The sequence below is a fragment of the Choloepus didactylus genome, chromosome 14, assembly GCF_015220235.1.
Source record: "Choloepus didactylus isolate mChoDid1 chromosome 14, mChoDid1.pri, whole genome shotgun sequence".
In the NCBI taxonomy this organism is placed as follows: domain Eukaryota; kingdom Metazoa; phylum Chordata; class Mammalia; order Pilosa; family Megalonychidae; genus Choloepus; species Choloepus didactylus.
The window spans coordinates 54,634,405-54,647,819 of NC_051320.1; the positions used below are offsets into that span (position 1 = coordinate 54,634,405).

At 31.8% G+C, this 13,415-nt stretch overlaps 1 protein-coding gene across 12 annotated transcripts in view; it reads left to right on the forward strand.

Annotated features, from left to right (window-relative positions):
- The window catches only part of VPS13B (vacuolar protein sorting 13 homolog B), a 1,017,676-nt gene that overhangs the window by 79,888 nt on the left and 924,373 nt on the right, over window positions 1-13,415 (forward strand). For 11 of the 12 annotated variants that reach the window (XR_005211694.1, XR_005211695.1, XR_005211696.1 and 8 more), the window contains 3 exons: window positions 3,140-3,307; window positions 5,800-5,981; window positions 10,761-10,935. Coding sequence is in view for 8 of the 12 variants with exons in the window: in XM_037803396.1 (XP_037659324.1) it covers window positions 3,140-3,307; window positions 5,800-5,981; window positions 10,761-10,935 (525 nt within the window). In the remaining 4 variants the exon portion in view is untranslated. The remainder of the gene's footprint in view (window positions 1-3,139; window positions 3,308-5,799; window positions 5,982-10,760; window positions 10,936-13,415) is intronic. The other variant, XM_037803400.1, reaches the window with a different exon arrangement.

The window sequence follows — 13,415 nt, forward strand, 5'->3', positions numbered from 1 at the left end:
TTTGGAATGGGAAGTTATCTCAGAAGAGATTTTCTGGTCTAGCAGTCAGTCTTTGTTGATCATGGGTCACTCTTGAAAATCTGATGAAGAGTTATAGATTCACATATGCCCATTCAAAGTTTGCATATAACTTTAGGGTATTCACATATCCCTTATGTGGCCCAAGAAGCCTCTCTGATCCAGTCTACATTTTGCGGAGAAGAAAGTGGAAACTAAGATATTTTGATATACATGGAGAGACATCCTTAAATTAGTAGACTGGAGAATCAATAGCACAGAGTAATGCACAGATTTACTCAGATTTTTCTGTTTTATGCAGAAAATATTGGATGTGAAATAGAAGATTTATTTTTTGTGTGTTTGTTTTTAGGTTTTTTCCATCTTGGGCTTTTAGGGTTTGTTTTTCTGAAAAATCTCTTGATGGAAGTTTAATAATAGTTGGAGCATATGTCAGATAATTTAAGAAAATTGTAGTGTATCGGAACTATTCAAGGACCTATGTAAAACATGGCAGTGTATTATTATATTTCCTTTTATTTGCTTGTAGGAAGCACAAGAATTGAAAGAAAGCTGTCTAATTGTTCTTTTCTGTCGCATCGAAGAATAGAGAGGACCCTATTGCAAAAGATAAAAAAACGCAAAGCTTATTTCACATCTCTATTAATGTTTTCTGATAGTACTTTTAATTCCTTAACATCTTCTTTAAGATCTTCTGGTAGACCTCAATGATTTTTAAAAATATTATACTGACAAATTCTGTAAGTTAGGGCAATGTTAACTTGTGGACAAGTTAACCTCTAAATTATGGTGACTTAATACAACAAAAGTGTTATATTTTCTTCATATACCAGTCCAAAGACAGTGCTTCACCAGGAACCCACATTCCCTTTATCTTGAGGCTCTGCTATCCCCCAGGCCAGAGTTTGGATTCTGCTGCTTTCAGGCTGTTCAAGAGGAAAGAGACTGTCCACTTCTTAATATCCCCAGGCTGGAAGTGATGTATGTCCATTTTGTTCAAATTCCATTGAGAAAAAACTATTTTCATGGACATTACATATGGCTGGGATGTCACCTCTTGACGACAGTTTTACTGTTTGCTTTTCAGAGTCTTGCAATAATAGCTCATGAACTCTTCAGTGGTTTTATAGAGGATATGCTTTTCAGAAATAGGAAGATATTTATTTTTATTTTTAACATCTGTGTTGAGAATAGCACGGAGTAATGCACATCCTAAGGTTGAAATTTTGATTCTTAAAATTTGAATTTTATTTTGCAGGCCTACTTCTGTACCTTAAATTGATTCACATTTTCCATGTTGATTTTATAGCATATGATAATTAGCACTTGGAAAGCTGCTAATAGTTTCTATATATGAGAAAAGCTTGAACCAAAGTAGTATAACGTTTCTTTCCTATTTGCAGGAATGGATGAAGGCTGGTTTTTGTATGTTTATAATTTACATATGTTATATATTATAATATTATAATTAAAGGGTTTAAAATAAGTTTTCTCCCAAAAGACTTTACTGTAGGTGTTAACAATGTCAAGAGCTGACAGATGTTGATTCTGTTTTGTTAAGTGAAGTTTCTGTCTTAAAGAGTATATGTATATGGTTATTTCATGAAATGGCTAAAATTTTAATAAGCTTTTATCTAGTTTTTTTTTTAGTGGAAAATACATTTTAATATAGTGGTAAGTTTTAAACCTTTTCTTATAGACCTTACTTTTCTTATGCTATTTATGCTTAATTTTTAAAAATATTTCCAATTAAGTTCCTCAGTAGTGTGTCCATATACAAGCTTATTATGTGGAAGACTTCTGAGATTATGAATTATTCTGGAGAAGCATTGTTTTAATTTCCTGGCTGCTAAAACAAATACCATGCAGTGGGTTGGCTTAAACAACAAGAATTTATTAGCTCACAGTTTGAGGTCAGAAGTCCAAAATCAAGGCATCAGCAAGGTGATACTTTTTCCTGGAGGACTGGTGTCCTGGGACTGGCTACTGGCAATCCTTGGTCCTTGGTTTTTCTGTGACATGGCAATACACATGGCGGCCTCTCTTGGCTTTTCTGGGTTCCATTGATTCTGGCTTCTTATGGCTTTCTCTCTATGTGTCTGAATTTGATTCTGCTTATGTAGAACTCCAGTAATAGAATTAAGATTCATCCTGGTTCAGTTGGGCCACACCTTAACTGAAGTAACCTTATCAAAAAGTCACATTTATAATGAGTTCCGATCCATAGGAATGTATTGTGAGTAAGAATTTGTTTTTCTGGGGTACATAGCTCTAAACCTCCATGAGCATGAAATTAAAAAAAGATTTCTGGAGATTCTAGGTAAGGTATAGGGAAAAAGAATGCTGATGGTTATTTTTTGTTGTTTTGAGTTACTTTTAGAAAACAATAATTTCTGTTTCTCTTTATTTCTCTGTTTTCTCATTTTGCTTTATGCAATTTCTTTCCTCCCATACTTTTTTCTTTTGTCTGTCTTCTTCACAGTATTCTTTTTTTCTCTTTCTGTAGCTCTGCTTCTCTACTTGTTTTCCTTGTTCATATTCCCTCCCCTACTCTGTTTCAGTAGTGTATATTAGTATGTGGAAATAGCTGAATCCATTATCATGGTCACGTTTCTTCTTTTTTCCCTCAGGCCTAACATTTAAATGTTTTTATGGCTATTTAATGCAGAAGGAGATGAGGGTGACTGGTTTGAAAAATAAGTTTAAATAACTAAATTAAATCTCTGTTCTTCAAACATATGTCATAATCACCATATAGTCACAGTGTTTTCTTTGGGAAAATGTTTATAAAATAGGCAGAAACCAGACAAAGTACTTGTTTAGGATAATCATTATATGGGATCTAGCATTATGTTATCAAACAGGGGTGGTCTTTGTGGTTTCTCTTAGCATATGAGCACTTCATTATATAGAACTTCTTGGTAATCATTTTTCTTGGACTGAATCTACTACTTATTAGCTATGTCACTTTGGCAGGCCTCTTAATCTGTCTGAACTTTAGTTTCCTCCTTGTCCAATATGCTTAATAGTACCCGCTTTTCACCTACATGAAGTTCAATAACATTTTAAGAAATAATTATTTAATTAGGTCTAATCGAATATTTTTCCTCCTATTTTATAGGTTATGTGCAGAGCCTCATCAGACGAGTTGTAAATAATGTAAACATTGTTATAAATAACCTCATACTAAAATATGTTGAAGATGATATTGTTCTTTCAGTCAATATCACTTCTGCAGAATGCTATACAGTAGATGAATTATGGGATCGTGCATTCATGGATATTTCTGGTAAGTAAATGTCAAGAATATTGTACATTTTCCCATCATTGAAACAGTTCTCTTGATTCTTAAACTTTTTTTTGGGCTCTTTGATAAATCTAATGAAACTTTATACCTTCCACCTGGAAAAATGCCCATATATAAAATTTTGCAAATAATTACAGTAGGTTAATAGACCTCCAGATTAAGAAACCCAAGATTCATCTTTAATATTCTTAATTTTTATTCTTTTTTTACATGTCACTTGCTTGTTTTTAATATGATGTATAATAATTTGAAATACTGTGTATTGTACCAATAACAGTGAAATGATATTTAGTTTGGTTTTTTAATGATTTTGAAGGCGGAAAGGAAGCATGTTGCCTTTGCATAGCTCAGTAGTAGTAAAACAACGTATTTGATTCACTTTACTCAAGAGTGCATTTGGAATTTTTGGATAATTCTGAAGCCTTCTTTTAACTATTAGTGTTGCTGCCTTCTTTTGCTTTTGTTAATAGAACTATTAAGTAATAATATACTTTTAATAACTACCATTTATTTATTACTATTTTTAAATTAAATTTTACATGATTAAGCACTATGGTAAGCATTGAAAATGGAGTTGTGAAGGAGATAGACGCTGCCTCTGCTTAAAGTTTGTCAGAAGAGATATTGAATAAGGTATAACATTTATTGATACGTATTGTGATAGGGGAAGGAGTGGTTATTTTTGGAAACTACAGTAAGGACTGTTGTGAACATCTTTTATTTGTGAGTTTGCCTTGCTATGTGTTTGTTAAAAGTGCTGGTGCTAAAGTCAGACTGAATTGAATCCTACTTTCCTGCTTAGTAGGTGACCTTGGGTGAATTACTTCACTTCTCTGTTTCTCAAATGGGAAAAAATAGGGCTTCCATTATAAATTATTTTATTAAATAAGTTAGTGTGTTGAAAGGACTTATAAAAGTACTGTACACATAATCTGTGCTCAGGAATGAGAGCTGCTATTATTATTATTTACATTCATTTTTTCCTAATTCTCATAACAACTCCATATAGTGATATCACCCTTATTTGTTTCTCATTTGTTTAGTCAAATATGCGTTTATTCATCTCAATTCCTAATTCAAAAAAGACTAAAGCAAAGTGATATTGAATGTCAAGATTACTTAACTGCCTTGTTAAGTCATACAACTAGCAGAACTAGAACACAAGTTCATTTTTGTGTTTTCTTTAAGCTACAGTTTTCTATTTTAAAAATGGAGAATAATCCTGATCTCCACATTACTGTTGTGAGGCATAAATAAGAGTGTATACAAAGGCCAAACTATATTTCTGTATGTTGTTAACGCCTCCCTCTCATTGTCTATGGAAAGCAACATTCATTAACAAGCCAAATGATAAACTGTGGAAGATAGAAATAAAAAGAACAAATCTGGACAATGCAGGATTGAATAAACGAGTTGGCATTTTATGTATTTTTATTTTTAAAATTTTTAATTGTTTATTGGAGGCTATTTGAGGAATTTATGATTCATGAATTGGGCAACATCCATACTGCACATGGAAAAGAGCTCCCATGAGTTGACATTTTAGGGGCAGAATTTTCAATTTTAGTTTTAATATAGAAGTAATGCAAATATTACTTTGAGAAATAGTTACAGTGAATTAGAAAGAGTCCTGATGTGGGATTTAGGGGAACTTGCCTTGAATCCTCCCCTTACCATCAATCTAGTGCAACCTTGGGTGAGTCATTTGTAAAATGAGAATTATCGTGACTACCAACTTGCTAATATATTTGTGAGAATCATATATAATACTATAGAAAGTTCTTGATGATGGTGATTATGTGGACAGCAAAAATAACTCCGTATTTTTATTGAGTGCTTATTAACTGCCAGGTCTAGGGTTAGGTCTTTTACATTAATTATTTATTTCTTCAACCCTCTGAGGTAGACGCTATTAATTTCTCTTTATTAATTTTTAATGTAACATTTGATATGGGAAAAAGAATTTATGTAACATGTTTGCTAAAAAGCATACCCCGAGCAGTATGCTTTCCCTATCCCATTCCCTTGTCTCCTCCTAGAGTTAACTACTGTCTTAAATTTTGCTTTCCATTCACTTGTTTGAAAAAAAGTTATGCCATAAAAAGAATGAAGGACTGATACATGTTAAAACATGGATGAACCTTGAAAACATTATCCTACGTGAAAGAATACTACATGTTTTATGATTCCAGTTATAGGAAATGGAGAATAGGTAAATCAGTAGAGATAGTAAGCAAATTAGTGATTGCCAGTGCTGAGGGGAGGTAGGACTGGGGAATGACTGTTTGTTGTAAGATTTAAATGGGATAATAAATGAGAAGTTCTTTGCATAGAGTCTGGCATCATGTATTAAATGCTCCAGGTATCTTGTTTATTGCTATGATTATTTTTATTACTAGTTATACTAGTAAATAATAGTTGCTTTTTTCCTCTAATTTTCCTTTTTACTTAAAATATTTTTCTTTTCTTTTTAGCAGCTGATCTGGTGCTGAGAAAAGTTATTAATTTTTCTGATTGTACCGTTTGTCTTGATAAGCGAAATGCCAGTGGTAAAATTGAATTTTACCAGGATCCTTTGTTGTACAAATGTTCCTTCAGAACTCGTCTGCATTTTACATATGATAATCTAAATTCCAAGATGCCTTCTGTTATTAAAGTAGGTATCTCTTTTTCTAGTAGTTGAGTTGCATAGCTCTTGTTTTTTTGGCTTTTGTTCATACTATGAAAAAACAAAGAAAAAATTAGCATTATACATATATATGACATTTGTTCTTATAAAAGAGTCTTATTTATATTTGTAACTTTTATATTATATTTTTTATGTTAATTGTATTATATTTATGGCTTTTTGCATTCTGTGTTCTATTAAAGGTATTTTGGGGACTTTTTTCCTTCCTGTAGTTTCTTAATTTAGTTTGTCCAGATGTTTATTAGTATTTCTCTTTTCAAGTAGAAAGAGATTATATTTTTAAAAAGTGTATTTATTGTCACACTGGAGTAGAAATTTCATTAATCCACATTTCAATCCTTATAATTTATTCATTATGTTCTTATAACTACAGTTATTTTCCCTTCTCTTTCTTAGATAATTTTATAAGGCTAACCTAATATCTTAGTTTATTGGTTTGGGAAATTTTAGTATTTTATCTGTAGTTTCAAAATGTACTTAAAATCTTAGAGTATGGGAATTTTTTAGGGGCTGTCTTTTGATGCATGTGAAAATTTGTCGTTTTCCAAGGCGTTGGTATATATTTTCAATGTCTATTTAGTCTCTAAGTGAATATCCTGTGTACTTTTATTAAGTTTTCTAAACCTCTCTTTATATATGTGTGTATGTATGTATCTATCTGTCTGTCTGTCTCTCTTGGAAAAGAATTCATATAGTGATTTGTGATCTTGTTAACCAAGTTTTAATGTAGATTAAATTTTTACTGTTGAATTAGAAGCCTCTGACTATTAAAGTTCTAGAATGGAAAGCTTGTCTCTTTTAAGTCTGAACACTAGTTCTGACTAGTGTGCCTGGTAGAGTATGGCTACTATAAAAATTAATGTTTTTTTACACTATGTTTTACTAAAACATATAGCATTCTATGTTTTGTAACTTTGTCTTTCTTAATTTGTATTTGTACGTGGAATCCACCTGTTTTTCCTTGGGTACTGGTCATTCATTTTTGTTTTATTTTATTTTTTTTCGTTTTATGTATAAGTCATTGTTTTGTTTGAGTTTTGTTATATCATTCTATTTTTAAATTAACTGCTTGGACATAGATAAGCATGGAGAAGATTAATTCAATAGTATTGAGATCTCTGTCTCAAGGTTATGGGCTTACTTTCTTTAGCCTTTGATGTGCTAGTAAAATTGGGAAGTATGAAGATAAATTCAAGATATATTTTGCAAGGAAGTAATAGATATGTGGAAACTGTGTAAAATAATTTTATTGATCATTAGTAAAAATTTACTTATCCATTTGAGGATATGGCTAAATTAGAGGAAAGTAAAATAAATGAACCTGAAGAAAAAGTATTGGTATATAAGTAAGTTTGTGTTCTCGAAATTGAATGCCATAGCATTTCATTGTAAAAAGGACCTTAATGGAAATAAGTTTGTTGACGTGTTGTTTTTGACTCTGGTAATTACCATATATGCGATACTATTAGGCTCAACTGAAATCAGTTTTTTAAATATTATTTTGAGGGAAGATTTCCTGTTTGGGTTCGACTCATCATTTTCCAACTCCTAGTTGTAGGAACTATGTATTATAGACACATGGTTAACCTCATTGGTCACCTCGTAGATAGGGGATTGCCAAAATGTTCCAGGTACCCTAATTATTTTTTTAAGTCTCTCATGTATGTTTATTTAAGTGGCTTTTGAATATGTTTATTTTTATTTTGGGTAGGCTTTTTAAATAAATTTTCTATCTTTGATGTGAAACAAAACATCAAAGAGATTGTGAGATCTGTGAGGTAGAGATCATATGTGTTCATATTTATTTGACAGTTCCCTGAGTTTTGGATATTTACATTGTCTGCAATTTTTTTTGAGGAACAAAAATTTGTACATAAATCTTTGACCACATATCTGATTAATTCTTTAGGAAAGATTTGTATAATGTGAATATCTTACTAATGGCTTTTAACATTTTTAGGTCCATGATCTGTATTGCAAAACTGTTTTCTAGGAAGTTTTAACAGGTGTATTTTTCCATTAAGTGGAGTGCCTATGTTATCACACTCTTGCTATCCCTCAAATAATGATCATATTAAAAAAAAAATTGCCTACTTGAGCAAAAAATAGTATCTATTTAATATACGGTTATTTGATTAATGAAGTTAGAATTTTGAAAATATGTTCACTGGTCTTTTGAAATATCTGTTTATGTTCTTTTTCCATTTTTTCTATTGGCAATTATTCTTTTATACTGATTTTAAAGAGTTTTTTTTTAAAAAAATTTAGGATAGATTCTTTGTCATTGGTTCTGCTAAGTCTGCTTACCACTGGTGCAATTGGTGCAATACAGTATATAAAAGGATGTGGCAGAGAAATCACCAAGAGCTTGGCAGACCTGCACTGCACAATCCTTCCCCAACTCCTAGCTCCCATTTTCTTACCTCTTCATGGTCTATTAGGGTATGTTTTTTAGGTAAGAAACTGTACTCGTATTTAAAATACAGTATTTTATGACTTTGTCTTCCTATCGTATACAACCTTCTCTCCCCTCCAATTCAGTTTTTCTGCAATTTCTACCCTAAAAATATGATGTTTACTATTATTTCATTTTCATGTTTCATAGACACTGAAATACCGGTTAGTAAAAATAAACCTTCTAAGAGGTTTGGCTTTATGGCTTAATTGGTTTTATTCCATGTTTACATAACATCAGAAAACTATTACACTGAAGCTGTGTTTCTATTCCATTGATGTCTCTTGTCTTAAGGAGAACTTTATCTGCTATATATTCTATTTGCTAGTAATTTAATCTTGTTTCTTTCTTATTGATGTTATAAATTTTATGTCATGTTTAAATCTCTTGATTTTAAAAAACTTGTCTAAAAACTTTTTGAACATCTATTTCAGCTATTTTTCTATATCTAACAGTAAGATTATTATTCTATATTTCCATAATTATTTTATTATTTCCCCCACTTAGCATATGTTTTTAGGATGTGTACATATTCCTTTTGGTTAATAAATCTGGAAGGAGCAATTGAAATTTTACTAAAATGATATTAAATTTCTTATCCTAGGTTTTCACAGAGATTTTTCTGTTTTATTTTATTTATCTATTTATTTTTTGGTGAATACTGTCATACTGTTAACATTTTAGTGTAGGTATTTTGGTGACATAACTTATTTTTCTTGTAGAGTAATTTTGCTGAACCCTAGTGTGAATATTTCTTATTATTATTACATCCATTTGCATCCATGTCATTTGGCTTAATATAGTTTCTATCTAAAGTTTATTGATGATTATAGCAAAATTTTTTTTATTTTTTAAATTTGGTCTTATTGAGATATATTCACATATCATACACTCATACATGGTGTACAATCAGCTGTTCACATTACCATCATACAGTTGTGTTTTTATCACCTCAATGTATTTTTTTGAACATTTTCCTTATATCAGAAAAAGTAAAAATAAGAATAAAAAATAAAAGGAAAAAAGAACACTGAAATCACCCCCCCCACACACACTACTATTTTTCATTTAGATTTTGTCCCCATTTTTCTATTCATCCATCCATACACTGGACAAAGGGATTATGATCCACAAGGCTTTCACAGTTCACACTGTCACCCCTTGTAAGCTCCATTGTTATACAATCATCTTCAAGAGTCAAGGCTACTGAGTTGGCGTTTGATAGTTTCAGGTATTTACTTCTAGCTGTTCCAATACATTAAAACCTAAAAAGGGTTAGCTATATAGTGCGTAAGAATGCCCTCCAGAGTGACCTCTCAAATCCATTTGGAATCTCTCAGCCACTGAAACTTTATTTTGTTTCATTTCCCATCCCACTTTTAGTCAAGAAGATGTTCTCAATCCCACGATGTCAGGTTCAGATTCATCCTCAGGAGTCGTATCCTGTGTTGCCAGGGAGATTTATACCTCTGGGAGTCAGATCCCACGTAGTAAGAGAGGGCAGTGAGTTCACCTACCAAGTTGGGTTAGCTGGAGAGAGAGGGCCACATCTGAGCGACAAAGAGGTACTCGGGGAGACTCTTAGGCACAATTATAAGCAGGTTTAGCCTCCTTTTCAGTAACAGGCTTCATAAGGGCAAATCCCAAGATAGAGGGCTTGGCATACCAAACCGCCAGTCGTCAATGTTTGTGAGAACATCAGCAACAATCCAGGCAAGGAAGCCCAACATTTGCATTTTCCCCCAGCTCCTCAGGGGCCCTTGCATATATATTTTTATTCTCTGCTTAAATTACTTTGGGATGTGTTGCTACTTCACACTAACTTTTACAAATCCACCAGGTCTTACTTCCTATTAAAAGTTCCATGTAATTATGGTATTTGAACAAACTGTGCAAGTTAAATTGTTTAGGAAATATAGATCTTGCACCAACTAAACATCTCTTCCCTTGGTTTCACATGGAAGTTGAAGTTTTAAAACACAGTCAGTATCGTCCTTTACCCTTTGGCCCAATTTGCCTGAGTCTTAACCAGATCTGCTTCATTCATATCTGTAAGTGAAGTCTGGACTCTTTTTCAGCTTTTTAAAATAGTTACTGTATGCGCTAATAAGCAATATTTTTTAATTACTAAGATTTTAGAGTAAATACTATTTTAGCTTAAATATTAGAAATGTTTGGGACATTAGTGTTTCTCTAGTGATATACCATTTTAGGACTTTACAAATTCTTATGTTAAAACATACTTCCTTTAAACATGCTTTCATTGATATTTTTGTTTTTTCAAAATACAGATTCATACCCTAGTTGAGAGTTTGAAACTTTCTATCACAGATCAACAATTGCCAATGTTTATCCGTATAATGCAACTTGGTATTGCTCTTTACTATGGAGAAATAGGCAATTTTAAAGATGGAGAAACAGAGGACCCTACCTGTCACAATAAAGATGTATTAGGAAACATTACAGGTAAGTATAACTAAACATTTATTTTAGAACTATTGTTCTTACAAAGTGTTTTCAGCAATGGAAAACTTTAAAAATATATAACATTAGATTGAGTCTTGCAGTGCTCTCAGATGATGGAATGATTGCATTTTGGTTGTTTGATACTATTTTGATTTATTTCTTTTTTACATGCTAGGTACACTTCTGGTTGTCCTTTTTCTACATGCTGAAAATTAACATTAGTATTTCTAGTAGGTGTAAGTGTTCAGAATGTCTAGTTCATAAAAGTGAAGATACTGCAACTTCAAGACTTCTTTGGACTTAATAGTGACTAGTAAATTATAGTGACTAGTAAAATATAGTATTTTCTGAAAAGATTCACAAAGACTTATTTAACTAACTGATTAATTGGGTTGTTTTAGGCTATTAATTAATGAAGGAAAACTAGTGGGTTAATGGAATTATTCAATTCATTATATTTTTACTATGAAAGACATTATTATTGATAATGTGGGAAAATACAGAGGTAAATAAGATGTGTTCCCTTCCCTCTAAATCTTAAGGTACAATAGGGCAAGCAGATATGTGGATAGTTAATTAAGTATAATATATAGTAGAATAATAGAAAGTTTGATAAATAAAGGTATGAATGATAAATAAAGTAGAAATATGATGAAAAGAATGATTGATTTTGACTTGACATTGGGCGTGGGACTCAGGAAGAGTTTTAAGAAGAATATGATTAATATCTGTTGATAGCACGTTTAGAGAAGGGCATTAAAACTTAGGGACAAATAATCCATTAAAAAAATGGGCAAAGGATTTGAATAGACTTTCCTCTGTAGAAGATATACAAATAGCCAATAAGTTTATGAAAAGATGCTCAACATATTTGACATTAGGAAAATGCAATTGAAAACCACACTGAGATACCACCTTATACCCATTAGGGTGACTATAATAAAAACAAAATAGTACAAAATGGGAAATAACATATGTTGGTGAGGATGTAAAGAAATTGGAATTGTCGTATGTTACTGGTGGGAATGTAAAATGGTCCAGCTGGTTTCGAAAACAATCTGGCAGTTCCTCAAAAAATTAAATATAGTTGCCAAATGACCCAGCAGTTCCACCCCTAGGTATATACCTAAGAGAATTGATAATACATGTCCATGTAAAAAGTTACTTGAGCGTTCATGGCAGTATTTTTCATAATAGCCCCAAAATGGAAACAACCCACATCTTTCAACTAATAAATTGCTAAACAAAATGTAGTATATTAATACAATGAGAATTATTATTCAGCCTTAAAAAGGAGTACCAATACATGCTACAACATGGATGAACCTTGAAAACATTATCCTAAGTGAAAGAAGCCAGTCACAGAGGACCACATATTGTATGATTCCATTTGTATGAAATGTCCAGAAAAGGCAAATCTATAGAGGCAGAAAGTAGATTAGTGATTTTCGGGGGCCAGGGGAGGAGAGAATGTGGAGTGACTACTAATGGGTACAGAGTTTCTTTTGGGGATGATGGGAAATATTCTAAAGTTAGGCAGTTGTGATGGTTGCAACACTGTGAATATACTAAAAACCACTGAATTGTATGCTTTAAAAGGTTAGATTTTATGGTATTTGAATGATATCTCAATTAAAAAATCTTAAACCTTAAAAGGGAGCAACATTAATAAGTAAATAGCTATAAAACATATTTTTATTTCAACTAGACAGTGAATTCCTTTTAGATGATAAACTCTTGAGACAGGAACAATGTCTAACACCTAGAACAAAACCTAGCACATAGAAGGTGCTCAATTCATTTTTCTCTCATATGTTATTATGAAAAACTTTAAATATATAGGAATCGAAAGAGTATGAAATGGTGGACACCCATATACTTGTCACCTCAATTCTGCAATTAGTATTTTGTTACATTTGTTTCATTACATACCTGTCCATTTAACATCCCTCTCTCCTTTCATCAATAAAACCAAATATTTTTTTCCTTTCAGTTCACATCATGTCTAGAATTCAGCTGTACATGTACATGCACTCAACTTGAGTTTATATTTGTTAATGGTTCTTGTTTTTTTGAAGGTAAAATTTGCAGAGTAAAATGTACAAATCTTAAGTATACTATTCAGCAAGTTTTGAGATGTGCATATACCTGTATGACACAAAACACCCATCAATATTAGATCATTAATATCATCTCAAAAAGTTTTCTCATGCCCTTTTCCAGTCATTCCCTTCCCTTTCTCCCACTCAGAAAAACACTACTCTGAATTTTTTTAAGACCGTAAATCAGTTTTGCTGATTCTAGAATCTCATGTAAAGGGAGGATGCAGTATATACTCTTGTGAAAGGCTTCTTTCATTAAGCATATTGTTGGGATTCATCTAAGTTGTTGCATATATCAGTAGTTCTTATATTTTTTTGTTAGGTAGTGTTACATTGTATGAATATGCTATAGTTTATTTAACTTTTCCTCCATTGATG